The 26,403-nt window shown below is 39.8% G+C and overlaps 2 protein-coding genes across 3 annotated transcripts in view; one reads left to right on the forward strand and one right to left on the reverse strand.

Moving 5' to 3' along the window:
* The window catches only part of LOC117390486 (mitochondrial basic amino acids transporter), a 222,062-nt gene that overhangs the window by 26,669 nt on the left and 168,990 nt on the right, over positions 1 to 26,403 (forward strand). The window lies entirely within an intron of this gene.
* LOC117390621 (protein delta homolog 1) lies at positions 2,388 to 16,260 on the reverse strand. Of its 2 annotated transcripts, XM_055230926.1 has the most exons (6): positions 16,058 to 16,260; positions 15,674 to 15,753; positions 15,473 to 15,536; positions 14,099 to 14,229; positions 10,969 to 11,110; positions 2,388 to 4,136 (listed from the first exon to the last, which is right to left on the reverse strand). In XM_055230926.1, exons 2-6 carry the CDS (start codon positions 15,729 to 15,731, stop codon positions 3,335 to 3,337), a joined length of 1,197 nt encoding a protein of 398 aa, XP_055086901.1. In that variant the 5' UTR covers positions 15,732 to 15,753; positions 16,058 to 16,260; the 3' UTR covers positions 2,388 to 3,334. The 2 variants fall into 2 exon arrangements, with proteins under 2 accessions (XP_055086901.1, XP_033844287.2); XM_033988396.2 differs by lacking the exon at positions 16,058 to 16,260 and having other exon boundaries at positions 3,279 to 4,136; positions 15,674 to 15,887.

Below are 26,403 nucleotides of genomic sequence, written 5' to 3' on the forward strand. Positions count from 1 at the left end.
TTATGTTTTACTGTTCTATAAAAAGTGAAGCAGCCTACATTTATGCAAAACAACAAACAAATAACCAACTGCTAATATTTTCACCTATGCTATACATGTACTTACTTACAGTGGAGGTAGCCAAAATATACTTTTACTACTTAAATATGCAGTAAAAATACAATGAAAAAAAATGCTTCACTCCATGTAAGTGGGCCATGTGCAGTGAGCCTGGCTAGTTTGAGTTTGTTTTATTTGAGGGGCCCCTTACAAACAGAGCATAGGCTGTAGCTCAGAGCAGATCCTGCAGGTACATGTGGTACTGCAGCAGAAGGACCTGTGTTACTGTGCAGCTCTGGTACTCCTCATGCTACAAAACAAATGATAAAGCTCGTGTCACTTGTAGACTCTCAGTGGGAAGAGTAACAAGCTCAGGTAAGTGTACTGTTACTTCAATCAAAATATCATAAGTAGGAGTAAAAAGATTGTGCTAAAAATCTACAACAAAAGTTACTCGTAAATGCAAATGAGTAACCGAGTACCCACCTCTACGTACAGGTCCCTGCACGTGCTTAGTGTTTGTTCTGTTCTGTTACCGTTTTGTAAGGCTGCCATCTTACGGTCACACTGCAGTATTACATCCAGCTTCTAAGGACGCACGTGCACTGTAGGCTACTCTATTATAATCCTGGTTAAATCTGGTGGTAGATAGAGCCACACAGACAGAAATTTAACAAGCAAACAAACAAGTAAATAGATAGACAACAAATAATAATGTGATTATTAAAGTGATAATAGTAGTAATAATTTTAAAATGCCATAACCTAACTGCACTTGGTTGGTGTGGCTGTTATGCGTATTGTAACCACAAGAGGGAGCCACAGACTGCAGTAACAGTTGTCCCCTTGGCCGTGAGCCTGTGCTGTGACCAGGGTTTGAAGCACGAGCAGCTGAGCAGATGTTCCGTGCCTCCGCAGGTGAGCGGAGCCGCTCGGTGAGCGCGAGCTGTTCTGAGTCAAATACCTGAAAGCGCGGCCAACACTCTGTGCTGTTTGTGCTGTTTTTACACATTCTCATTCAAGTTTAGGCCAACTTATCATGGATATCTAAGGCTGAGACTAATCGAGACTGAGATTCTATCATTTCTAATCTTCATTGTTATATCGATCAATAATAGAAAAACAAATATTATATCAATCAGCCCTACATGATTTTTTAATGTAATTTACAAGAATAACCCAAGGACAGGGCTCTTTGTGACAGTGCCAAACACCTATAAAACAACATTTATTAGTGCACAAACTGAGGCATTTTAAGTATACATTTTATACATTTTAAGTGTACTCTGACCATGGTAACTGGCATGTGCGTGTGAGGAATCACATTTGAATTATACATCTTGTACCAGTTTGATTTGATACAAGATGTATCATTTCTAAATCCTTTGGGGGAGTTATTTGGAGAGCTATTTGGAGAGCTGCTGATAGCTCTCGAGCTAGAGGCTAATCTGATTAAAAGGCTGCCTTAGACGTAACATTTTATTGGAAAAATAACATTAAAGACATAGCAGAAGAAGAAACTGTTCACATTTTATTAGAAGAAGTCACATCAAAACATGGTTTGACCTGAAGCACTCCAGCCTCTGGAAGTGGCCCAGTAAGACCTCTGCACATTCTGCAGGCATTTTACACATTTACATTTACACTCAAAATAGTATTCTGGGATATTATACTGTATATATGAGAGTCAAATGTGGCCCATTTGTGGGGAGAGAGGATTAGGTCTCAAGTGTTTACACAGGCTACAATATGCTGCCCATGATATGTGTCAATATGTTCAAAGTCAGCTCAGTCCTGGGAAAAAGACATAATTTACAATTCAACAAGTAATAATAATAATAATACAAAAATAATAATAAAATAAAATAAAATACAACATACAGTACATTTCAAACATTTTTTTGTTTACAATAGCCTAGAGTTATATCAACTATGACCGTGTAAATGTTTGAAATGGAAAACTTAATGGAAGAAGTCTTCAAAGTATGAATATATTTACATTCAGTTACTTGGTGCAGTCTTGTACTTAAGACTGTGCCTGTTTGAACTGTAGAGCCTCCTGTACAGCGCCCCCTGGATTCTGTGTTTGTGACCAGATGTCCTTTTGGCTGCTCCATTCTCTTTCATTCTGATCAGGCTTGGACTGGATAGTTGTCTTGAAAATATGTTTTGATTGAATTATAGTATTATAATTAGCCTTTTAGTCAAACAGAAAATATATTTTATATAAATTGTATGTGATTTCTTCAAGGGACCTGTAAAGAGTGTTCCTCAACTTGGATTTAGCCTCACTTATTTCCTTCATTCATTTATGTTGAGTTTTTATTACAAGATAAAAATATCAGTACTTTTAAGCCAATGAAAGTAATTTTGGTCATACTTTCTGACCATAGTTTTTGTCACCAAAATATGACACTGACAAAAACTATGATACAAATATTTTAGTTGGCATAATTCACACTCGTCTGAACTGTTTCTCTGACCCTAGAATCCTCCATTTGAGCATTATACACAAGACACATTCAGTGGACATTCAGAAACACCAGAAGTACGGTGGCTTATGTGCATGATGCAACTGTCTGCTAAACCAAATCAGAATAATGGTGTGGAACATTGGCAGCATTTTAGGTAATAAATACAAGATCATGACATCTTTTCTATTCCACTGCTATTTGGTACATGGTTTTACATATTTAACATAGGATTTTTGAGGACAAAACAACAGACATTACATTCATATATCATCCAGTGAAGTCCAGAGCCACATTCAACTGCACAACAGTTAGAGAAATCTCATCTGCAGCTCCATCCAGACTAAAGCATCCAGAACAAAGCAAAGAAAGACAAATGCATCAGCAAATAAATATATGACCAATACAAGTGTAAGGTCAACAGTAGGTTTGATATGACAGGGATTTAACCAACAACCTGTAAGTGTCACGGTCTGGATTACAATCTGGATCTGATTTATAATTTGAAGTTAAGGCAGTTAAAGAAACACAAATGTTCAACTAATTTAACATGATCAACAAAGCCTTTGTCACTTTTCTCACAGTGGGAAGAGTACTCAGAACTTTTACTCAATAGTACTGTTCCACTGTAAAATAGATCATCAGTACTAAAAGTTGGTATTATGCATTTGTGATACTTGCAATGCTCCGTGTAATATTATCATGCCTGGTTTTAATAAATACGTTGCAATAATGATGACAGAATTTGACAAAAATCTCATTGTCAGTATTGAAAAGTGACACTGCATTAAACCTTCGCATTCATATCCAACCCTTTCCCCACATTCATATGGAAGTGTAGTGTCTGTTGAAGCTGCTTAGCCGGATCTTCTCTGGGAGGATGATGTTGACCGAGTGCTCCGGCTCCTCCTGACCGTCCTGCCCCCCTCCCCCTCCGGCCTCCTTAAGCAGGCTCTCCCTCTGTTGCCTCACCAGCTGGCTGTACTTCGCATTGGCCATCCACGTCTCGCAGCGGCCGAAGAACACGATGCCCGTAGTGCCCAGGATTACCAGGCAGGTGAGCAGTGCCAGCATGCCGAAGCACACCAGCTGGCCGTGCGTCACCAGTACCCCCTGAGAGTGCACCGTCTCCTTTAAGGTGATCTTTAACAGGTCGCGTTCCGGTGGGCGCAGCAGCTTGTGGAAGGCGTGAGCCGGGAGCGAGTAGTGTTGAGGAGTGAGCGAAAAAACACGATGCTCCACCGGTTTTGGCGCAGCAGGCTTGGCACGCACTCTCGGCCTGTGCTGGAGAGAACAGGTGGGACCCGTGAACCACTTTTGGCAAGTGCACTTAAACGTTCCATCGCTCTGTCCAACGCAAATGCCTCCGTTGGCGCAGGGTCGGCCGGCGCAGGGGGAGAGGTTGAGGGTCTCGTTGCAGGTGAAGCCGGTGAAGTTGCCCGAGCACTGGCAGGTGAAGGCCAGGCCGTGGTTGGAGCAGGTGCCCCCGTGTAGGCAGGGGTTGGGCTGGCAGGTGTCCATGTTGACCTCGCAGTAGTCCCCGGAGAAGCCAGAGGGGCAGACGCAGGAGGAGAAGGCAGGGGAGCCATCCACAGCTGTGCACGTGCCGCCATTTTGACAGGGAGATCTGGGGGGCAGAGGAGAGGTAAGCGCGGGGGTCAGCGGTGATCAGGACTAAAGATAGTACTACAGATTGACACCATGACCTTGGTGTTGTGTGGAATTCTGATGAGCTGGTATCCCGGGACACCATTAAAAAAAAAAACAACAACAACATACAGCCTTGGTTACATTTCCTTTAGTACAACAATTTATGTAGAGATGACAAGATTTGAGCTGTAGTGGGTCTAATTTTGTCTGATTATAGGTTCCAACTACCAACTAACAACCAAGTATTTAAGTGTTTCATGTGTATTTTTTCAAACAAGAATTCATATTAGGATTATCGAAATGGGTAAACATAATTTTAGGTTTTAGGTTCCTGTTATAACTCATGAAGGGTGATATATTGCTACAGATATGTGACAGGCCTAATGAATGTTGTTTTAAACCGCAGATGGTGACCTGGCCTGTATCTGCTGGCGTATCGAAATAGAAAGCGTATCAAGCTCTGCTAAATGCAAAGTCTGCAAATGCTGCACTTCCAACCCAGAAAAATACAAAAGCAACATGGTTAAAAGCTAAAAAAATAACTAGATTTTACATAACATAGAAGCCTTCAATGATGGAAAATGGGCGACGTGTGCTACTGCTGGTTTAAAACAAACAAATGTAAACAATCCTTTCCATTAACATACATTATTGGTTTATTTTGCAAGAATTTGAACTCGCCTTCATTGTCAAGTCCAAATAGGGATATGCAAAAATCTGACGCACAATAACTGTCTAATATATACTTTATAAACCACATGCTTGTCAACAGTTAAAATGGAAGATGCCGCCTTTCAGTACAATACAGCAGCTTATTGGAAGAACAATAAACTGCATTTTTATGAGTTGAGCAGTGAAAGATGCTGTGAAAAGACACTAGACACACCAGTTCAGTACCCCCCGGTGTTATGCTATTTATAGACAAAGCTGCACATAAGCCAAGATTTCACTGTCCCCAAACCGCCCACTGTGAACCTTACTCTGACACAAGCATAGTATCTGGCATCAAAGTACACCCAAAGTAGTTTTACCTTCAGTTTGCCCCAAAGAGATGGCACACATTTAGCTAACAGATATTTAAAAAATGTGTTGCCAATTCGCTATTAAAGTGGAACTAAACACTAAATCCACCTTTTTCCCGGCAACTAAACTGTGTATATGGTGTTTTAATAGCATTATCTACTGTTCCTTATCATTTTTAGGTAACTTTCGTGCAAACTAGGTCAATGTGCAGCTTTGGGGTCAAAAACCTCTAAATGTAAGTTTGTGCTTCAGTGGCAATTTCTAGTAGTTGGTGACATCACAAAAGACTGCCCTGATTACAGCCAGATGTTTACGTTTACAAACATTTGGCTGCAGGGGTGGAGTTTGTGGATACCTGTTAGACCAATCAGACTGTTCCTCATATGTCCAGTTTAGGTGCTTAGTCCCAAATAAGGGATACTTCCTTCCTAGAAAATATACAGTACAGTTGTCCCTCACTATAACGTAGTTCACCTTTTGCGGGCTTGCTTTTTCGTGGATTTTTTTTTGAGCAATTTTGCATGCTTTTTTTTTAAACAACATATGAACGTGCATTGTGTTCTGCGTCCTGATTGGCTAAGGGACTGTAGACCATTGTATTCTGTACTGTACAGGAGACAAGGCACGGAGGAGACTGACTTTCAGCTTGCCAAATTTACATAAATGTTTGATCACTAGCATTTTTATTTACAGTATAGGAAAACATTTATATTTTTATTTCTCAATCAAATGTTTGGGCCTGAAAACAGGTCTTGATCTTTGGTTTCATTCCATAATACTGTACTTTTTTTTAAATCTGCAAAGGTTTGAACTTTGAGAGTGTTTAAACAAGAGAGAAATGTGAGAAAATGTTAATGCCCGTCTGAGAAAAGTGTATAAAGTGTGTGGTGAGGGGTTTTACAGCCTTAAAATATATCTAATAATTCTAAAAAATAAAGCTGACTACTTCGCAGATTTTGCCTATTGCGGGTTATTTATAGAACCTAACTCGATAAACGAGGGAACACGGTGCATAACTTTTCCCGTCTGCCACCGTCTTATCTACACAGAAATGTTATTGCTTTTCCTGAAATGTTACACGGTATGGCATTAAAATTAACATGTGTTGAAAAGATATCTTGAATAACACACTCTTACTCTGAATGGGCTCGCCTCTCCACAGAGCTGACCTGTAACTTGGCCTCGCGCTGCTCGTTTCCACAGAGATGGATAAACTTGATGCCATACTGCGGAACATTTCAGGTAAAGCATCTTCATGGAGACAAGCCTGTACAGGACACTCCACTACAAGTTGCATAGTGCACCTTTAGCTAATACTAACATTCGTTTAAATACTGTGTAGAGTCCAGTCATAACTTTTTTTACAGCACAATGAAAAATTGACTATGCTAGAAATAAAATATACAGCCAACAGCAGGAGAAATCAGGGCATTTTAGAGAAACTCAGCTCCCAGCGTGGTTTGAAAAGTCTGCAAACATCACACTGTTCTTTGAGTGGAGCCCGACTGCAGTGAGGCCAGCTCTCTGCTCTGTCACTGCTCAATGGCAGTCCGAAAGAACAGCAAGTATGTACAAAGTAGAGCGGGAGAGTAAATCGCTGAAGTATTTCCAATATCGTGTAGTCCTAGTACAAGGCAGGGGGCCGTAAGGAAGTACAAATACAAACTGTTCATGCAGTCATGTGAGTGATGGGAGTACTTAGTTATAATGTCAACTCTCCATTTTGTTGCTACTGTCAATTATTTACCCATTTCAGTTTAATTATGTATAAAAACATGTTTCATTCTGATTAACAAAGTTCTCCATCTTAAAAGTCACAGATAATGGTTTGAAATCTGCATGAGACTGCTCCAGGTTTTCCCAGCCAAACAGATGGACCAAATAGATTACATGATTATTCATTTATTCGATAACATTTTGAATAAAAAAATAAATAAAAAGAATTCTAATAATAATATGCTAATGCTAATTTAGATTGGACATTAGTTTTAGACTTTATTTTATTTTTTTATTTTTTTCATCCAAACTAGCATATGAACATGTGGTAGAAATATTTTTTGTTAAAAATGACATTCTATGAGTTAACACTGCGGTTTGGAGTATGTGGACTGACCAACGCTGTTCTCTATGGACCTGTAAATAACAATAGAATTTCCCAAACTTGCGCTGGCATATCATTACAGCCCTCCATTACCTTCTGTATGGACCATGCACGACGTTATATTTAATACTATCCCCATATTGATTTCATCCAAAACAAGTATGAGCTATTGCGCATATCTTGTGTGTGGCAATGGGAAATCTGTAGTGAAATGAAGGATATAAACATGCTTCCTCTGACACACAGGCAGCATTGATCAACCCAGTGTCTACACCTCGGCGCGCTGATGAAACGCCTGGATTAAAGCGATCGATATTCCTAATGGCAAACAGTGTAATTATAGTAGCACCCGCAGCACTGGCAGGCCCTTCATATATACCCTTCTTCTTGGGACTTCTCCACAGCTCCGGAGCGCCTGAGTAATGAGCCCTGATCCCGGCCTTTATTGGATATGAATTCCCAAGACACGTGACCATGCTTCCATCCTTCCATCCTTCCATCCTTCCATCCTTCCATTGTTCACATTGTAATTACACTTCTAAAAAGGCATGAGACGAGAGCTGCCAATTATATGCCACTGGGCTGTATACTATTGGATTTCAAGCATTTCATTCAAGTGGATTACAATCTTCCTGGCAGAACAAACAGACAGGTTTGAAAGTGAAGGGTGGTGTCAGCTGGTCGTGTCTCTGGAGTGATTCTTATACATTTATGGGCAGGGGGAGGATTTGTGCGCGGATCTTGCCTGTCTGTCAAGCAGCGATGTGGAGATGTGAGAGGAAAGTCAAGGGCTTAAGTAAATTTGCACTTTTTCATGGAGTGGACATGTTAGGCATTCTTGTGGCGTTAATCTGCCGTCTTCATCGTACTTTATATCACCTTGGTACAAATACTTTTTGCTTTCCAACTTCAAATAGGTGGAATACGCACTTCAAAAACTCTACTTCACTCTCCAACGCAGTATATAGGTGTTGGAGCGCCCTCTTTTGTCAACCGCTGCAATGAACCATAAAATATTAACAAATGGAAACTGTAGGCAATGTGACTGCTTTGCCAACACAATTTGACCAGAGAAATGCTTTAAACGAGTACAATGATGGTGCATGAATTTAAAAAAAATCTGATCTGTGATGTAACAATCCAGGAAAATTTAACAGGATTAACGATTCAAAACTTAAAAAAAGGGATATTTTGCATGATATTTGTCCATTAAGGCTGTATACATAATTAAAAAGGTAACACACTTTATTGTCCCCATAAGGGTCCTCCGTATTTGACCCACCTTCAATCCTGTCAGGAGCAAGAGACCCATTTTGAGCTAGGATTGGTCAGGACTACCCAAGATGGAGGATTTTACCCACATGTAGATGAACTGGGAGACAGCCAAGAAGGAAAATGATAAGTGCTTTTTGTGCTGTCTGTAATATTGCATTTACAACATTGCATTAGAAGATTGGCTTACAGCTCTGTGTCTTTGCCAATACGATTTTAAAAGGTGAGGTCTAGACATAATGTAACCTGCCTGGATCAGTGCTATCGCTTCACAGATGAAGATGGATTAAGCCTGGCTGGAAAATGGGTCACCTCTGACAAATGGTATGAGAGGAAAGATTCCAATTGGCTCAAGCCGAATAGAATCTTGTTAGCTTTAATGCTCATGTTATAGCTTAATCCAATGACCTGCCCATTTCTATCAATCAAAATAGCCTATTAGTATCGGAATAGAGTCTGAAATATTTGTATTGTGAAAGTAAGGAATAGACTTGAGACTCAATATTGATACTGATACCACAATAATAAAAAAAAACAGTCTTTATTTAGACAATACAATGTCATTAATTCATAGTAGTTTCTTGTATATTACTATTTGGTCTTATATCTGTGTAATCCCCGTAGGTTCCACAGTGGTCTATGGGCGTATACTGGTCTGTGTGGTCTTATACTTGTTCTAAAACAGCTCAAGATCATTCTAAAGCTATTCAGGAAATTCTGTCCAGTTGATGTAGCTTTTTTAGTATTAATACCATCAAATGAGCATCTACTTTCGATACTGGTTTTGTCATCAATTAGCATTTGATTTTCGATACTTCTGCAGCCTATCCCATAACTTCAAATGTGCGCTTGGGTTTTTGAATAGGTATTTTGTTTGCAAGTAAGACTGGATGTTTGCGGATTTGTGATTAGGTTTGTGTTTATGCTTAAAATGTGAATTCTGAACAAAATCCTATTACTTCAACGGGTCCAGTAGAATTGACAAAACGACTAAAATCTGAACTGACAAGCTAATTTAAGAATCCATTCCAAAACAAGCTTGTACAGAGCTACACTACAGGGCTGGCAGCTTTTTGTTGTTGGAGAAAATTGTGCTACTTATGAAATAGCAGCCTTTGCGGTTTGCTACTTGCGCCCACTCAAATTGCAATTACAATTCAAATACGATTAATCTCGCAACCCTAGTGCTACCCCGTTTTGACTGAATGCATTTTGGCAACATTAACAACTACAAACTTAGAGCAATGGTTTAGAACATCGTTTAGCAAAGCAATACTGAAAATGTCCCAACACGGCTCGTTATCCCGACCCTATAGAACCCTATAGTTTCAAATATCAGATATGCAGGTTTGTTGCGTGTGCCCGCTTTATGGGTGCTGCTGGGAGAAGAGGAAGACTTCTCATAAAATTTTACTGCTGTAGCTGCTAGATTTAACCCCGCGTAGATGCGCTATGGAAGGAAAGAGTCCGTGCCAGTGCAAAGTAAGCAGGAGGAGAGAACCATGTCCACCAATACTGAAGCTCTGTCTAATCGGCTCTTTGCTCAATTAAACTACAAGCGTTTACTTAGAATGAAATCTTCCAATCTAAACAGAGAGCTTTGACTATATCAGCCCAATTAGCGTCCACACATATGTTTACATAGAGAATTGCAATTTCAAAAGCAGTTTCCTGAAAGGCATTCTTCATACACTGACCTTGAAATAGAACCTACAGACACCAACTTTTACAATTATATTAAACAACATTTTGAAGGGCTTTACAGAAGGATTTGTTGACATCCAATTCCTAGTCTTCTCGTGATTGTTTTTTTCTATTCCTCTGAAGTGTCTCGCATCAATTGAAACACATTATTCCTCTATATTTTCTTGTGTGCAGAAAACCACAACAGCTCCTGTAAACCAAATAAATCTATTGAGCTTTAAACTTCTCTACTTTTACACCAGATGCCTGTACCTGTCAGAAAAGGGAAACAGATAACAGTACAACACATGGATTATACCTTAACATAACACATTTTAAAGTCTACCATTTTATTTCTGGGATCATTTGACTTCAGGCCAAAAACTTCAAACACAATTGAGAGCTTCCCGAACAACAAGTTGACTTTAAATTATGTGCTACAAGCTAATTTGATACTTTTTTATGGAGTACTGATCTTGCTTGCAGCTAATGTGTAAAACAAGAAACTGAAACAAACTCCCATTATCTAAAACACAGGACTACACACACCTCAAATGGCATCTTCAGGGCAATGAAAACAACCACCAAATACTATCTGCAAATGGCTCAGATTACAGCAAACAACAGAGCAGGGGTCTTTGATGGAACGCCTCTGTAAAGTGACAGCCACTGTACAGCCGGTATTGATCATTACAGTCAATTAGAAATAAGCAGGGACAGAGCATGGTACCTGTTCTCCGCACAGAGACCCTTCTTCAGATGACAGTAATCTCCGGTATAGCCGTGTGGACAGACGCACAGGTAGCCCCCCTCACCTGTCTCGACGCAGGTGGCATTAGCGGAGCAAGGACCGGAGGAGCACAGCCGGGTGTCTGCAGGATAACAAACAAACAAATCGGCCTTAGAGATCAACTTAACCTCGATTTTATATAGACTGTGTAAGGTCAAAGAAAGCAGAACAGAGTTGAGATGTAGCATTATGTCAAAAATGAAAAATTATATGGTTATTTGTAGTTGTACCTGATTTTTACAGCCTTAAAAACGTGAAAAACTGAACTAGTCAATTTTAAACAGTTTGCAGTGGTTTGAAGTTTTTCTTTACTCTACACATTTCTAGCATCCTAATTATTCACTGCTATGAAGTTCTTTTCACAACTTTCAGAGACCAGAGTGCAGTTTATGATGGTAAAGCTAACAATGACTAGCATGCTAATGCACACTTCCTGATTTTCGCACAATAAAGCGCTTTATAATTAGATGCAGACCGGACGACACAGAGCAAGCATTTTGAACTCAAATGTTGCTTATACAATATATCTGTACTTCAGGCAAACTTTACTCATATACATGGAAATAAAATCTGGTAAAAATGACCACTGACCTTGTCTTTATATAGACTGTGTAAAGTCAAGAGAGCAAAACTGAGTAGAGATGTAACATTATGTCAAATATGGAACACTGGATTTACTGGTTGGAAATAAAAACAAAAAACATTTGGGATTAGAGGTAGCTCAAGAAGGAAGCAAACTTGTTTTACCCAGTTATTGATTTTATTGAAAATGTTGATTTACTCAGTTGCTAAAAAAGAAATGCATTTGATAAAAGTTGCTAATGTTTATATTATTGATTTGGGTTCAAGCCAAGAGCAAAATGCTTGGCCAAACCTCCTTGTCGAAGCCTGATCTGGTCACATCTCAGAAGCTAAGCAAGGCTGTGTGTGTTGGTCAGGGGGTCGATGGCACAGACTGGTAGCCTCGTTTCCATCAGTTTACCCCAGGGCAGCTGTGGCTACAACAGTAGCTTATGGAGTGAATGAATAATGCACCAAAATTGTAAAGCAACTTTAAGTGTCTGGAAAAGGGCTACATATGACTAATGGATCATTACAGTTACTATAAAATTAGCTCTGAGCTTTCTTCACTTTGGGTTGGTAACTTAAAGGAGCACCGGGTGCGGCGCTTTTCTGGTGGAGGCAAGCAGGTGTCGACACTAGGCCAGATCTATGGAGAGGCGATCCACAGAATGCATTTTTTACCAATAAAATCTATTTTAACACCTGTAATTCAATTAATACAAGAAAGTTTAATGTTGTCAATTTCACCAAACGAGGCCTTATTAGAGCATTTCAACATTCCACACAACTTCCCACATCGATACTATAAATACCCTTAGACCTTGGTACAGAGGAGATTTCGCTGCAGACAGACCAGAGGACAGTGTAGAGACAGGAGGTCAAACTCTGCCACCAGTAGCACCACATCTTTTACGCTCCACTCTCTCATCCAACGCTCCAGGCATGGATTATTTCCAAGACAAAGTTTTCTTACTCACTAACGAGAGATTTTAAAAGCAGCATTCTAAGACACTGACCTTGTGTTCGACTTGAAATACTAAAAATACTTTCTAGACTAGAGGTACAAAATTCTTTGGCCTTAAACAGAGGTGTTAACCAAGTAAATGTACTTATTGGGTTGTATTTTATTTCGTGTGCTCATGACCTTGGCTCCATTTGAAAAACGGATAACAGAACAGACAGACAATATTCTGGCTGTGAAACTAAAGTAAAAATTGTGATTTTAATTAATAATCTATTCAATTACAAAAATGTTATACCTGAAAATACAATAACTTACCTTCCGTTCAGAATGTTGTGAGCACTTGTTCTGTGACCCAAACCAGCCACTTTTCTAATCTATAAAAGGCATCTAAACAAAGTCTCACAAAACATTCCTGATCAAATTATTTGACCCAAGTTGTCATCATGACAGTATATAAGTAATCACTTGATAATCCTTTCAATTTGAATTATTAGCCAGATAATCATGATTATTATTTCTGACATTATTGAATAGCCCAGTGGTATACTATGTTTATACATCGCACTCAAGGACACAGCAACACTAAGTGTTCAAGCAAGGTTTGAACTGGTTAACATTGTCCATTGTCAGGCAGAATAAAGATAATTTCTACGTGCAAGAGTGCTAATCTGATAATAATGCTAGGGAGCACGCCGGCAGAGTGGTTAGCCCTCCTCCCTGTTACTAAGGAAATGATTCACTTGGAGAGTTGGACCACTCGTATCTCAGGAGTCGAGTCTGCACGTCCAATCTCTGAACACGGCTGCATTAATTATGCTAATCAATCATGAGGTATGCCTTTACAAAGTAAATGCAAATTACAAAATTACAGGCCTACATTTACAGCGCAGCCTTAAACACTATAAGTGATTAGAGATAAAAGTTACATTTCCACTGATAATTATGGCTGGTTTTCTGACAAATACTGCATATTCATCTGTAATTATTTTATTCATGGTGATTGCACAATTGAAATGAGTTTGAAAGAAGACTACAGTAATACCTCCTATAGACCTAAAGCAATTTCATATGATAATTTCCATTAAATTTCAATTTAATCTTCCACCCTCTACAGTAAACAAATGGGATCCATAGCCTGGAGGTCCATTGTGCAAAATTAGGTTTTGAGAAAAAGACATGCATTATGTCAAAACTGAAATCCACAACAAATATGATTGTGTTATGCGACATAAAGCCAAGGGTAAAACAAGCAGTCATTTCAAAGCAGTGACATCTTAATAGTGGCCCATGTGAGATGAATTATGATATAGCATTGCCCTTCACACTCTTGACTTCAAAATGACTGATAGACGCAAACCCAAATGAAATGCCATATGCAAATGACATCCTACATTTAGCAGAGTCCTTGAGTAAAGCCAAAGGTAACCATCCACTGACCGTCTCCTGTATAAGTGACCTGATTATCCTGTGCAGAGGGCGTCCTTGACACTGTTCTCTACATCCCCACAGTCTACTCCATATGATTCACTGTAGCACACTCACCTTGGTCACAGAGGCTGCCCACCCAGCCCTCCTCGCACACGCACTGCCAGGCCTTCTCACAGGAGCCGTGCACACAGCCGGGGAACGCCACGCATCGGTCGCAGTTCTCTCCCTGCCATCCGGGTTTGCACCTAAACAGAAGTGGAGCGAAGCTGAACTATTAATACCCCACCCACAGAGCAGTAACAGTATTATCACTACACAGCTCTCAAAGCAGAAGATGGAGGGCTGGGTAGATTTTCTGTGCATGTTTTGAAGTGTATGACATACTGTTCCTACACAGTTCCAGTTCAGCATTTGTTTTTCCCCATATAATTGAATAATACAAAACAAAAATAAATCTCACTGCTAAATAAGGTCTGCAGAATTTAAGAAAAAAAATGAATTCTGATTTTTCTGACAAATATTGCTTTTGTGGTTAAACTTGTGATTTATTTATTTAAAAAACTAAGATTCAAAATATGCACATGAGCGTTAACAGTGAGCCAAGACTGAAACATGCTAATGCTAAACCTATTCAAGAATTCCATGCATTTCAGAACATGTTTGTAGAGGTCTAAAAACTACATGGTGAGTGTTTTTTGTTTGTTTTTGTTTCCAATAACAAGACATTTTGTTGTTCACAGTGGACGTTGTAATGCCTAAAACTTGCAGTCTTTGAGATTTGATAATTGCACCAACTTGTGATATGCTGTGCAGCCCTACCTCTAAAACACTTACAAACAAAGAGGAGCACTTTCTGGTTGTCTGTTAAGTTCATGTACTTTCACCAGCTTTGTCCTAATAATTCCACACCACTACAAAAAATATCCTTTAAAATCATGTTGGTAATGGCTATGCTGCTAATCCTTCAATTAAAAATCTTCCTATGCCCTCTTTTACCATCAGAGGGCACCAGACTGCTAATTCAGGCACAGTGCTCTCTGTACAAATGCATTATTAGTGACAAAGGCGAGCATATTTATCAAATGTAAAAGGCTCAAACTTACATTAAGTGTATTCAAACAAGTTTTATTGCAAGAACCAATTTGGAGAGAATTTGTTTACAGATAGTTGTTGATCCTCTCTCATAAATGTTTTGTACATGCCTTGTCTTAGAAAGTAAACATTATTAATTCATGAAAACTTAGCTTCCCAAAATTGCTTTTTAAATTAACCAACTTAATGTTTTCCATCAGCCCGATCTGATGGATTTTGTAAACAAAGCAGCGTGTTTGTTTTTCAGAATTTCAGAATGAACAAAGAAAATTGATCACTGATTTGAAAGCAGGCCCATTTGGAAGCAGTCCCAAATACACCTTGTTCTTTCATGTTAGACTCTTTTGAATGTGTGCCAGTTCTAAGACATGAAAATAAGCCAGCTAATCCACACACCTGCACTTTCCTGGTTTTTCACAAAATCCATTCTCTGTGTTGCATCCTGGGCTGCACTCCCATCCTGCAATCAGAACCCAATTTTAGTACAAGCAAAATCCCCCAAACAAATTCAACTGTCAATATTATTTCACAGTAGTAGACTAAGCGCTTCATAAAGTGTGCAAAATCTCTATGAACATTTTGCCAATCTCATTTTACCTTCAGCAGTGCCAGTCACGGTCAGAATAAAGACCACCGCTGCGAAGAGGAGATGCATTGTAATTCCCAGCCGCTTTATCCTGCCAAACATAAAACGAATCAAGAGTGGAGAAAGAAAAAGAGCAGCCTCGGTCAGTCTTTGACAATGAGAGCCGTTTTTATCTACAGAGCGTACAAGACTTAAAAGTTGCTTTAGAGGTACAACAATGGGTTCAGAGCCGAGAGATACGGAAGCCTCCTGTGTAGCTCCTGAAAGAAAGGTAAAGGTGTCCACGCGTTGTCTCCTTTTACGCATCTGAACCGTGGTTTTCTCTGGGCATCATTACGCACAGAGGTACATCCAAAGACAAAGCAAACAAGCACACGAAAGAGCACCTGCTTTACCTATGTAGCGCCAGGTTTCCACGTGGCTACGCTCATTCTTAATTTACTCGAACCCGCGCGTCGTAAGAGTGATAAATCCCAGCGCGTTGTCCACAGGTGCAGCGGAGCTCGTGTCCTCCTGACGCTTTGGACAGGACCGCTCTGTGCACACGGTCCCAGCGCCACAGGCTCCTCCCCCAAATGAGAGAGGCTCTGCGCGCTCCACGGACGTGACCCCAAGAGAGAACAATGTACGTGGAAAATATCACTATTTCTTCTTTCTATCAAGACTGTTTTTGGAAGTCTTCCAGCGGGATACGAAAATTAGCTGATTGTAACATAAACTCTTTTTTTTTTTTTTTTTACCAAAGCAGTTTGGCAACTTTGCCAACATAAGTGACCATTTTGGCACGTGGGGAAAAGCAAAACAAAATCCACAACAGCGTCAGTTTTCCAGCTAATTAATTTGTGTTAACTAAACCAAAAGTATCATAGATCTTTAAAGGTGCACTATGTAACTTTTCTCATGGAGGGTTTGCCATTAGCAGAGATGTTGCAGCTTTCCCTGGAGTGTTCCACAGCATCGCTTTAAACCAGGGGTGTCCAAACCTTTCTCATTAAGGGCCACATATAAAACACAGACAAAGCTGAGGGCCGACTGAGGGCCATAGACTGGTCACCAATACAGTGAATACTTCAAATCTGTGTTATTATTACAAGTTAGACTGAACCACTAGACCTTTATTCATGCGCCACAGTTTGAGCATGCCTGCTTTAAACATATCAGTCATGTATCATGCATGTATTAAATTACAGATGTTTTAATTGCTAAATAATATCATGAAAAACATGCATTTTCTGTGAGCAGCATCATCTGGCAAGCATTATCACATTTTTAGGTAATGCTCATTAAAGGAGACCTGTAATGCAAATCGACTTTTTAGAGCCTTTAATCATGTTCTAATTGTTTCTCCTACTCATTTACCTTCTCAAAGTTGTATTTAGAGTGAGTCTTGCATATTTGAGTAATCTTTATACTCCTATATTCAAGACTTTGTTGCTTTGAAAAGGAGAATTGAAAATGTCAGTAACATTCAGAGTTCGGAGTTGTATGGAGGGGCCAAGTTATGGAGTGCTTTGTAGTTCATCAGAAGGAGTTTGAACTGGATATGTTGCTGGACTGGGAGCCAATGAAGCTGGATGTGAACAGGGGTGATATGCTCAGAGGACTTTGTGCAGGTAATGATTGGAGCAGCAGAATTGTGGACATGTTGAAGGAAGTTTCTGTAGTGAATTGCAGTAGCCTAGGCAGGTCGGTACCAGGGCAAGTGTGGTCTAGCAGTATGAGTATTGTAAGTGGGCCAGAATCTGAATTAAAGTGGTTTCTGTACTATTGGGATGGAAACCACACTGGAAGGGCTCGACAAGGTTATTTTTGCATACATGGTCTTGGAAAGGCACCAGTGCATTCCATAACTTTGGAGATGAGTGGAAGACTGGAAATTGGACAGTAATTATTGAGTTGGTTAGAATCAAGACCAGGTTTCTTTAGGATTGGTTACAGCTGCAGTTTTGAGTAGAATGGGGACAATGCTGAGTAAATAATGATGAGTAAATAATGTCTGTAATAAGACATGATAGAGTAGGAAGACAAGCCTTAACCAGTGTAATAGGAAGAGGATCAAGTGACCAGGTGATGACATAATTAGCTTGGGCATTTGATGTGTTGAGTGAAGATGAAAAACAAATAGTGTACTAGTAATAGGGGAAATTGCAATGAAGGACATAGTGTTCAGAGAGACTGGAGTCCACTTTGAATGGAGTCCACCATGTAGTTTATAAAGTCCAAATAGACAGAGTAGGGGTGATGAAAAGTGCAAGGAGGTTTCCTTCAGCTTGATGAGTTTATGAAAAGTGGAGAATAAAGTTGTGGTGTTGTTCCCATGGTGGTGGATAATGCTAGAATAATACAATGATTTAGTTGTGTCCAGAGCAGACTTGTAAGAAATTCTGTTATCTGTATACATTTGGCCATGCACAGTAAGTCCAGTTTTCTTGGTGAGGTGCTCCAGGCGGCGCTCTTGTGATTGAAGCTGACGCAGCTCAGGGGAAAACCAAGGCACAGACCTAGAAAAACTCACAGTGCGTGTTATCAGAGGTCAAAGGAGGAGTTTAGAGTGCTAATGTAATGTTCAATCTGGTGAGGAGACGTCAGGCTGAAGGTTTGAATAAATGGTGTGACTGTTCAATTCAGAATTGATATTCTTAATATTATGAAGAAATGGTGCGTTCATTATTTTGGACACCGGCCAGTTAACATCAAAGTTATAAATTATTATCAGACAGTGGAAGCTCAGCATCAGAAACCTTTAATGCAAAGAGAGTGGAGCAGCAGACCAGGTCAAGTTTATGGCCCTTTATATGTGTTTTAAATAGGACATACTGGATCAACCCAAAACTGTCCAGAGCAGAGAGAAAGTCTGTTGAGAACGTACCCTTAGGATTGTGAACATGTGTGTTGAAATCCCGTATTAAAATGACATTTGATGAAATACCACATAGGTCAGCTAAAATAGATAAGAGCTCAGAAAAGTTGTGGAGGCCTTAGGTGGATGGTATACTGCCACAATGATAGAAGGAGTAGGGCCTATACCACCCCTTCTCCCGGTAGTATGTGGTTTGTAAATGTAAATAAACCCATGCAGGAAAACCAATAGTGGAGAAAACCATCGGGTCGTTGCCATGTTTCAGGCAGGAAGACCATGTCCAATTCTGCAATATATTCCAAAAAAAAGTGGCTGTGTTGTGAGGGACGGGACATTGAAGTTGGAGAGTTTCAGCATGCAGTGTGGAGATATTTGACTTTGTGTCACAGGAACTAGCACAGACAGACATGCAGATCTTTCAAGGTAGATCTGCTGACGCAATCCCGATAAACAGAATCACAGACCCTGCCGGGATCTCCGGGATGTACTTTGGATGATGGCAGAGAATGTCCCGATGAGGGTAAAGCCCTATGGAAAGTGGATCTCATCCGCCAAGCGCATAAGCTGAGATCTAGCGGTAGACAAGACACCGGAGTGCATTGTCCACATTACTCACGATGGAGATTGATGTAGGAGCAGTGGCGACATGTAAGCTATTTGTTTTAGCAGGTAGGCGCCGTGTTAGCATCAACCACAGTAACCCACAGAGTCAGAGTTCTCATCCCAAAGATTAAAATGGACCATAAATAACTGTAATTAGGCTTAGACAGAAGGCCTACGTATGTTTTCAGCCAGTACGGGCCAACATTCACTCACCTGGAAGAACAATATGTCTTCTTTAAGAGAGTGACCAGAAAAGTTACATAGGGCACCTTTATGACGAGGGAAAATGAATCCAGGCGTACTTTGACTAAACTTCAGACTGATATTGAGTGACTTGCCTCTCTACCTATGATCCATTATAATTGCCTATTCTATTTTTAGTCAACTTATTACTGTCGACAATCCCAGTTACACCTCCCAAGGGCACAGACAGGTACATTCCTCCAACAGACTTCAACCAGCACTAATTATGACTTTCATTTCCATCTGATGTTATTATGGGCATCATGAGGAGGAGGAGAGGCGGGCCATGGAGTCCTGGGGGCCGTGTAAAACGGAAAAATGATGAAGAATATTGGACTTTATTACAGTATATCACTATGTAGTCTGAAATACTGGTTAACTCAGTACCAGGGGAAATATCTTCTCTGTGTCTTCTTTGAGAGTGCTCCAAATGTCATGCTGCTATTATAGAGCGTGATAAGGACAGAGAGGAGTTAGTGGAGGGGGCGCTGTGACAAAAGTGAAATGTCACCCTGATCACCTGGATGACACGGCCGGGTTTATTAGCCCCCGCGATAACACACCATGAGCGAGGAGCAGTTTAAAGTTTGTTATCAATAAAAAGTGACAAATGCCTGGATGTTTAAGTATCAAAGTGTCAAATTGTGATACTACCAAAACGCCACAGTGGAATGTTTTAAAAGTGCTTTAAAATGTCTTATTGCTAAGCCTGGAATGTTCCACAGTAAGGCATGTAAAAGGTCTGTAGTGATTGGGGAAATGGCAATGAAGGGCATAGGGTTCAGGGAGATTGGAGTCAACTGGTTCTAAATGGAGTCCACTTTGTAGTTTATGAAGTCCAAGTATTGCTGACAGATTAGGGTGGATAATGCTAGAGTAGTGCAAAGATTTATGTGTGTCCAGGGCAGACTTGTAAGAAATTATGTTATCTGTATTCATTTGGTCATGCACCATAACCCTTAATTATATAAGCAGCTCTTGAGGTCAAAATAAATCTGCGGTGTGCTATCTGCATCTAATTAGAACGCATTTTAGCATTTTATTGTGCGAAAATCAGGAGGTGCACGGTAGCAAGCTCTTCTAAACTCATTAAGATGAATAAGGATTAGGATGTTCTGAATGCATAAGGTAAGTGAGGAAGAACTTTGGACCACTACAAACCTGAAAGTTAACTAGTTCTGTTTTTCATGTTTTTAAGATAGTAAAAATCAGGTACATTCAGGTGTTGCATGTATTCACTCACATTGTTTTTAACTGTCCCCTACTGCCTTGAAAAACTTGCATTCTTACTCTGTGCAGGATCGCCTCTCCTCAGATCTGACCTGTAACTTGGTTGGTTGGTCACCTGCTTGTCATCATTAGGCAATGCATCGACCAATCAGTCTCGATGGAGACAAGCAGGTGGCGCAGCTTCCTTCTGAAAACCTATATACAGTGCGCTTACATTCACATTTGGTTCTTCATGTTTTAGTACTAAACTTGACACATTAGATTGAAAATCATTATAAATAATTAATTCCAATACTAAACTAAGGTTGCATTCATCACCAAACTGTTTTATTAAGGCTAAAAACTAAAACTTTCTTGGTGTTAGAATTCAGAAACAAAGATGCTCTTTAGAAGGAAACAGACTTAATATGCTGAATTATTCAAACAAGATTGAATATAACAAAACAGAATTCTGAGGGAACAACAATGTAAATTGGTTAAAAGCACAGAGATGTCAATATCTGTGACAGAAGCAGAAATAGTGCCCTTCAGCTAGCTGGCGGTGTGCGGTACAGAGTGTGGTCTAACAGCAGAGAGAGATACACCGCCGCTCCATCACTCAAACTCCCACGTACTTGTTCTTTGTCGCACAAGCCTGCTTCAAACCTGTCAACACACAAATAAATGAGTCATCACTTCTATTTTTCATTTTGAAGTTATTCATGTATTGCTTTGTATTGTATGCATTGAAGCGCAAGGACAGATGGTGGTCAGTGTTATGTGTTGTTGTATTGAAAATCAGATTACATGGATAAAACAGCACATGGTAATATAAAGTACTATGTTTTAATGCTAAAAATTACATTCTACTGTCTAAATAAAATGTGTAAATAAAAGAGTGTTTTTTAATTTTTTTTATCATCATCATGGTTGTAATTGGAATCTGTATTGAGTGTAATCCTTAATATCGAAGTTTGAAATTTTAGTGTTGTGACCACACTAACATCCTGATGAGGAAATAACAATAAAACATGATTTAAAAGCCCAAAAAGATGATTGGGCATTATATAGAACAAAACTTTTACTTATGAACTTTGCTGCCCTTACATGTCATTATAGCTCATTCTAGTGTTCTGATTATTTTGAGAAGAAACATCATGTATTGAGGATATTGAGACTATGACCAAACAAAGGTGAAATCCATGATTCCAGTGGCTACTACAGTGCCTTTCCTCCAGTATGAGACCAGCTTCATCAAATCAAACGATAGAGTAAACAGACCATGAATGTGACACCAACAGACAAATAAAAAGCACTTAGCATTAAGGTTTACTTTTTGGAATAATTTATTGCAATTATAATGTGACCTGAATATTTACAATTATCAGCTAAATGCCATCTCAAAAAATGGCCACAATAAATCTATCTTTTACAAAATTCTTTCAATGTGTCCAACCCTTTCTTTGTCATTTTTATCACTCCTCTATTGAGAGTTTTTTACCCTTCTCTTTTATTTGCTAGAGTTACAATCTGTCATTTAAGGATAAGAAAAGTCTGAACAGTCTTATCAAGATGAGTTCCAAAGTGACGGTGAGGAGCAGGCAGCTGGTCCGCAAAAGATAGATGCACTTTAGGCCACCATGAAAACCACCATTCTTAAAGCAGACGTATTGTGCTTGTGTCTGCTCTATAGTTAGAATCTATGACACCTCTATTATTTTATGGTTTTGACATTTTAATTTGCAATATTCATCTAAAACGACTTGATAAAAGAAAGTCTTCTGACGTTTGCGTAAAAAAAAAACCTACAGTGCCCAATGCTGGCTGAGAGTCGTACAGCTGTTGGCACCTCAGATGGATAGCCACAGATCAGTCAGCAGCAGATTTTTTTTGTTCATTTGTACCAAAATGGCTGCACAAAGCTGCTGAATCCTTCACATATGACCAATCAAGAAAATTAAACCAGAGAACGGATCTAAGTACAGAGCAGTGTGCATGTACTGGTTGTGGTAAAAACAGTTGCTTGACAAAATGGCGTCTTGAAAATAAGTGCTTAAAGATTGCTGAAACATGCACGAATCATTCCCAATACAGCTTTGAGTGAGTAAATGGGGAAACAACTAACAACTAACATGGTTAAATGCTCTAAAAAGTTGATTTTGCATAGTAGTACACTTTAAGCAGTCCTCTCCAGCCAGCTCTATCTTGCCCCAGTAGGAAAACTAACAGATATTCACACTCCTTTGTTCCAGCATCTGGCAATCACACATTTAATCTCTGAATAGGCTACCCTTATCACTATTTTATTCCTGTCTGCACCTTATAGTTTATTTTGGCAACAGCACTTTAGTTTTTGCAGTACTTCAAAGCCCTGTGCTTGTTCTACCGACTGAACTGACACATGTGACACTGTATTGTCTTGTCACTGCTTATATTGCTGTACAAGTTGTGAGTGGTTGTGTATTTTTTATTTTGACAGTGACAGCTACAAACCAAATTGCCTTCCGGGATTAATAAAATTATCTGATTCTGATTCCAACCAAATAATCTTGATATCTCTATCTCTGAGCCATCTGGAGCTCTGTTTTGTATCGATGTATGCAACTGTAGTATTGTTGCTAGCGTCTTCTTTAGCCATTGTAAAATAGAAGTGCATGCAGTGTCTGTCCCCATCTTTACTCCATATTGTTCAGATCAAACAGGTGTGCGAGAACCTTGACGTTGCCTTGAGCATGAACGAAAAGCAGTCCAACGCAGTTTCACACTTTTATTTCCCTGGCTCGCCTCTGGAGGTTAGCAGAATAAAACAGCCCTTCTGTCTTTGTATTGGGAGAGTGAAAACAAGGACACGTCTGTCACATACCGACACAGCGATAAGCCCAGTTCGATAGCGTCTTCTCAGAGGGCTTCCATTTTTCCATTCCGAGACCTGGGATTTATTTTTTTTGGGAACCTCCAGAGATGGTAGAAGGAGCTTTGCAGTTCCACATCGGTCAGTGCTTTCTAATGAAACGTCTCAGTCGGCCGATGTGCTTTATTAAACTGGAGGAGTGGGCTATTGATTTATGTTTTTCTCTTTGATCTCCAGGCGATCTGTCCGGTTATCTGCTCCAAGGCTCCGGCTACAGATGGGCCTGACCAAACGTGCTGCATGGGTTTATAGGTTTGCTAATCTTGCTGTGGTCTAGGTCATGGTGTTGTCACGGTACTAAAATTTCAAACTCTATTTTGATACTAAGGAATAGACTCAATACTGATTCCGATGCCACAAAGACACTAAATAACACTCTTTATTTCTACCATAGATTGTGATTTTCAACATCAAATCATAGCACTTTCTTTTATATTCCCACTTTCTTTTATATTTGTGTAATCCCTCAGTTGTCCAGGTAAGTTCCATAGCGGTCCATGGGTGTATACTAGTCTATGTGGTCTTATAGTAGTTTTAGTATCGATTAGTATCTAATATTTGATACTTTTGACAACCCTATTAGGTCCAGTTTAGATTTGGACTTGAGCTGTGAGACAAAGAGATTATCAGTGCCATTTTACACAAAAAGTCTGAATCCTGCTCTAAACAACATGCTTTTCCTGACAGTAACTTGGCTGTAGACCTCTTGATTAAAATTCCTCGAGCTGATCATTGACCATTTGAAAAGAAAGAATGTGAATTTCGATCTTGATTAAAATTCCATCGATTGTGAAGCCCTAAATGAGACCTTCTGAGATTGCTTCATGGTTGGCTTTAACGATCGCCATATGCAGTCAAAGTGCCGGTTGCGTCTTGTCAATCATTTGCCACTAGAGCTGCTCGATGTTTCTGACAAATATAGTGATTATGCTCAGGTTTGTAATAACTGTTTGAAGAGTAGTATTCTGTCCAGAGAGCACATAGTAAACAACTCCAGGAGTGTTAACATCTGAGAGACATATGAATGAACAAACTCATACAAGAATCCCATGCATTTCAGAACATGTTGATGCAGGAATAACATTTTTTCTATACAAGGACAGGACATTTTGTTCTTTGCAGAGGACAGTTTATTATCTAAATAGCTGCAGCAATTCAAGTTGGGATTTTGATTTGATTTGATTCAGATTTTTTATGCAGCCTTATTTTTGATTGACATAACAAGTAGCAGCTCTACATTATATTTGTTTTGCCATAAAGTGTTTTTATTTGAGAGTAGTTGCATGTATCAGTAAAGTTTTAAAGCAGAACTGCTCTGTGTGGAAAACCAGCCTTGCAATATGGCAGACACCCGACCTGAAGACAGTTCTCTAAGGAAACCTGGGTCTTTTTTATATTTGGCAACATTATACCTTTTTATGTGATTATACTGATGGAAAAAAATGGCTTCTGAGTCTTCTTTGACAGGGTATTCCATAAGGGAGATACAAGGGGAGCTCCATCGCTGAACTTTACTTCTGCTTTAATCAGTTTGCGTAGGTCTCTATTTAATTTATTCCATTCATTCATCTTTACCCTTTTAAGCCAAAGTGGCATTAGAATGGAAAAAAACAAACCAAAGAGTCACAGGTTCTATTATCACTTGAATGTTGAGTATGTGATTGTGTCTTTTGATAGACTGCATCTTTTGGTAATTCATTTCATCCAGATTTTCAGCGACAGTTTATATGTAATTAGCTTGTTTTAAAAGAGCATCAAGCATAAAAATCTTCCTAATAATCCTCTGTACAAAATGTAGACTGAAAACTGAAACAGGATTGAACTATAACTAAAACTGTACAACTTAAATCAGAACCAGCCCACAAAAATGATTAAAAACATAAACAAAGTGTCATAGTGATTGCAGTCATTTTATCCAGCACTGCCGCTAAGTCTCTCTGAACAAGCCTACATTCTCCTTACTGTCCCTACTGCTGCCAGTTTCCTAATGGCGCCATCCATCTCTAGTCCTTAAAAACTCCACACTGCACGCTCCATTCACTGTGAAACTGTACTGACACTGCACTCCCTTGTTCAAGAGGGCTTCATCGGCTTAGGGGGATGTGCTGATGGCAAAAGGTGGAGTCCTTGAACTACACTGCAGGCTCATCCTAATACCTAAACAGATACACACTTATGCACACACGGTCTAAAGGCCAGTGCTAGGTCATAAATTAAACTGCAGTGCATCTTCAGACTGTAAGTGGGAAACAGAGCAGAGCAGGGAGGATGTGCACTCAAGGGCTATGGTTAAATGGCAATGGAAAAATGGGTCCTCCCTTTTTTATTCAGCGGTTAGTTTTTCAAGAGGATGTGCAGGTTTTACTAAGTCCAAGCTGCACTGAAATGTGTGGAAGAAAGTTATCCCAAATTTCAACAATGTAGAATAATTTAAAGGTGCAATATGAAACTTTTCCAGTAATCTACAACATCAACGTCTGCACGGAGTTCGTATTCCTTTACATAGAATGTTGCAAAGTATGGCCATCCATCCATTTTCTCCCAGAAGCAGTCTAAGCAAGGACTCCCAGACTTCCCTCACCCCAGACAGTTCCTGCAGCTCCTTGGGTGGGACCCCAAAGTGTTCCCAGGCCAGATGTGAGACATAGTCCCTCCAGCATGTCCTGGGTCTTCCACAGGGCCTCCTTATGGTGGGACATGCCCTGGACACCTCAGCTGGCTCCTCTCAATTTGAATGAGCAGCAGCTCTACTCTGAGCTCCTCCGGTGACCTTTCCCTTTTGGTCATCACACAAAGCTCATGGCCATAGGTGAGGGTAGGAACAGAGATTGAGCAGTAAATTGAATGCGTTGCCTTTTGGCTCAGCTCCTTCTTCACCACAACAGTCTGTTACAGCATCTGCAGTGCTGCTGTCA

Source organism: Periophthalmus magnuspinnatus, chromosome 22 (genome assembly GCF_009829125.3).
Source record: "Periophthalmus magnuspinnatus isolate fPerMag1 chromosome 22, fPerMag1.2.pri, whole genome shotgun sequence".
NCBI classification, from domain to species: domain Eukaryota; kingdom Metazoa; phylum Chordata; class Actinopteri; order Gobiiformes; family Gobiidae; genus Periophthalmus; species Periophthalmus magnuspinnatus.

What these genes read in the sequence shown, in the direction of transcription:
- LOC117390621 (XM_033988396.2), bottom strand. Translation starts at nt 15,764, where the DNA reads ATGTTTGGCAGGATAAAGCGGCTGGGAATTACAATGCATCTCCTCTTC. An exon ending in CGTGACTGGCACTGCTGAAG is followed by an intron (nt 15,537 to 15,673) that starts GTAAAATGAGAT and finishes TTCTGATTGCAG; the next exon opens with GATGGGAGTGCAGCCCAGGA. An exon ending in GAAAAACCAGGAAAGTGCAG is followed by an intron (nt 14,230 to 15,472) that starts GTGTGTGGATTA and finishes ACTTCTGTTTAG; the next exon opens with GTGCAAACCCGGATGGCAGG.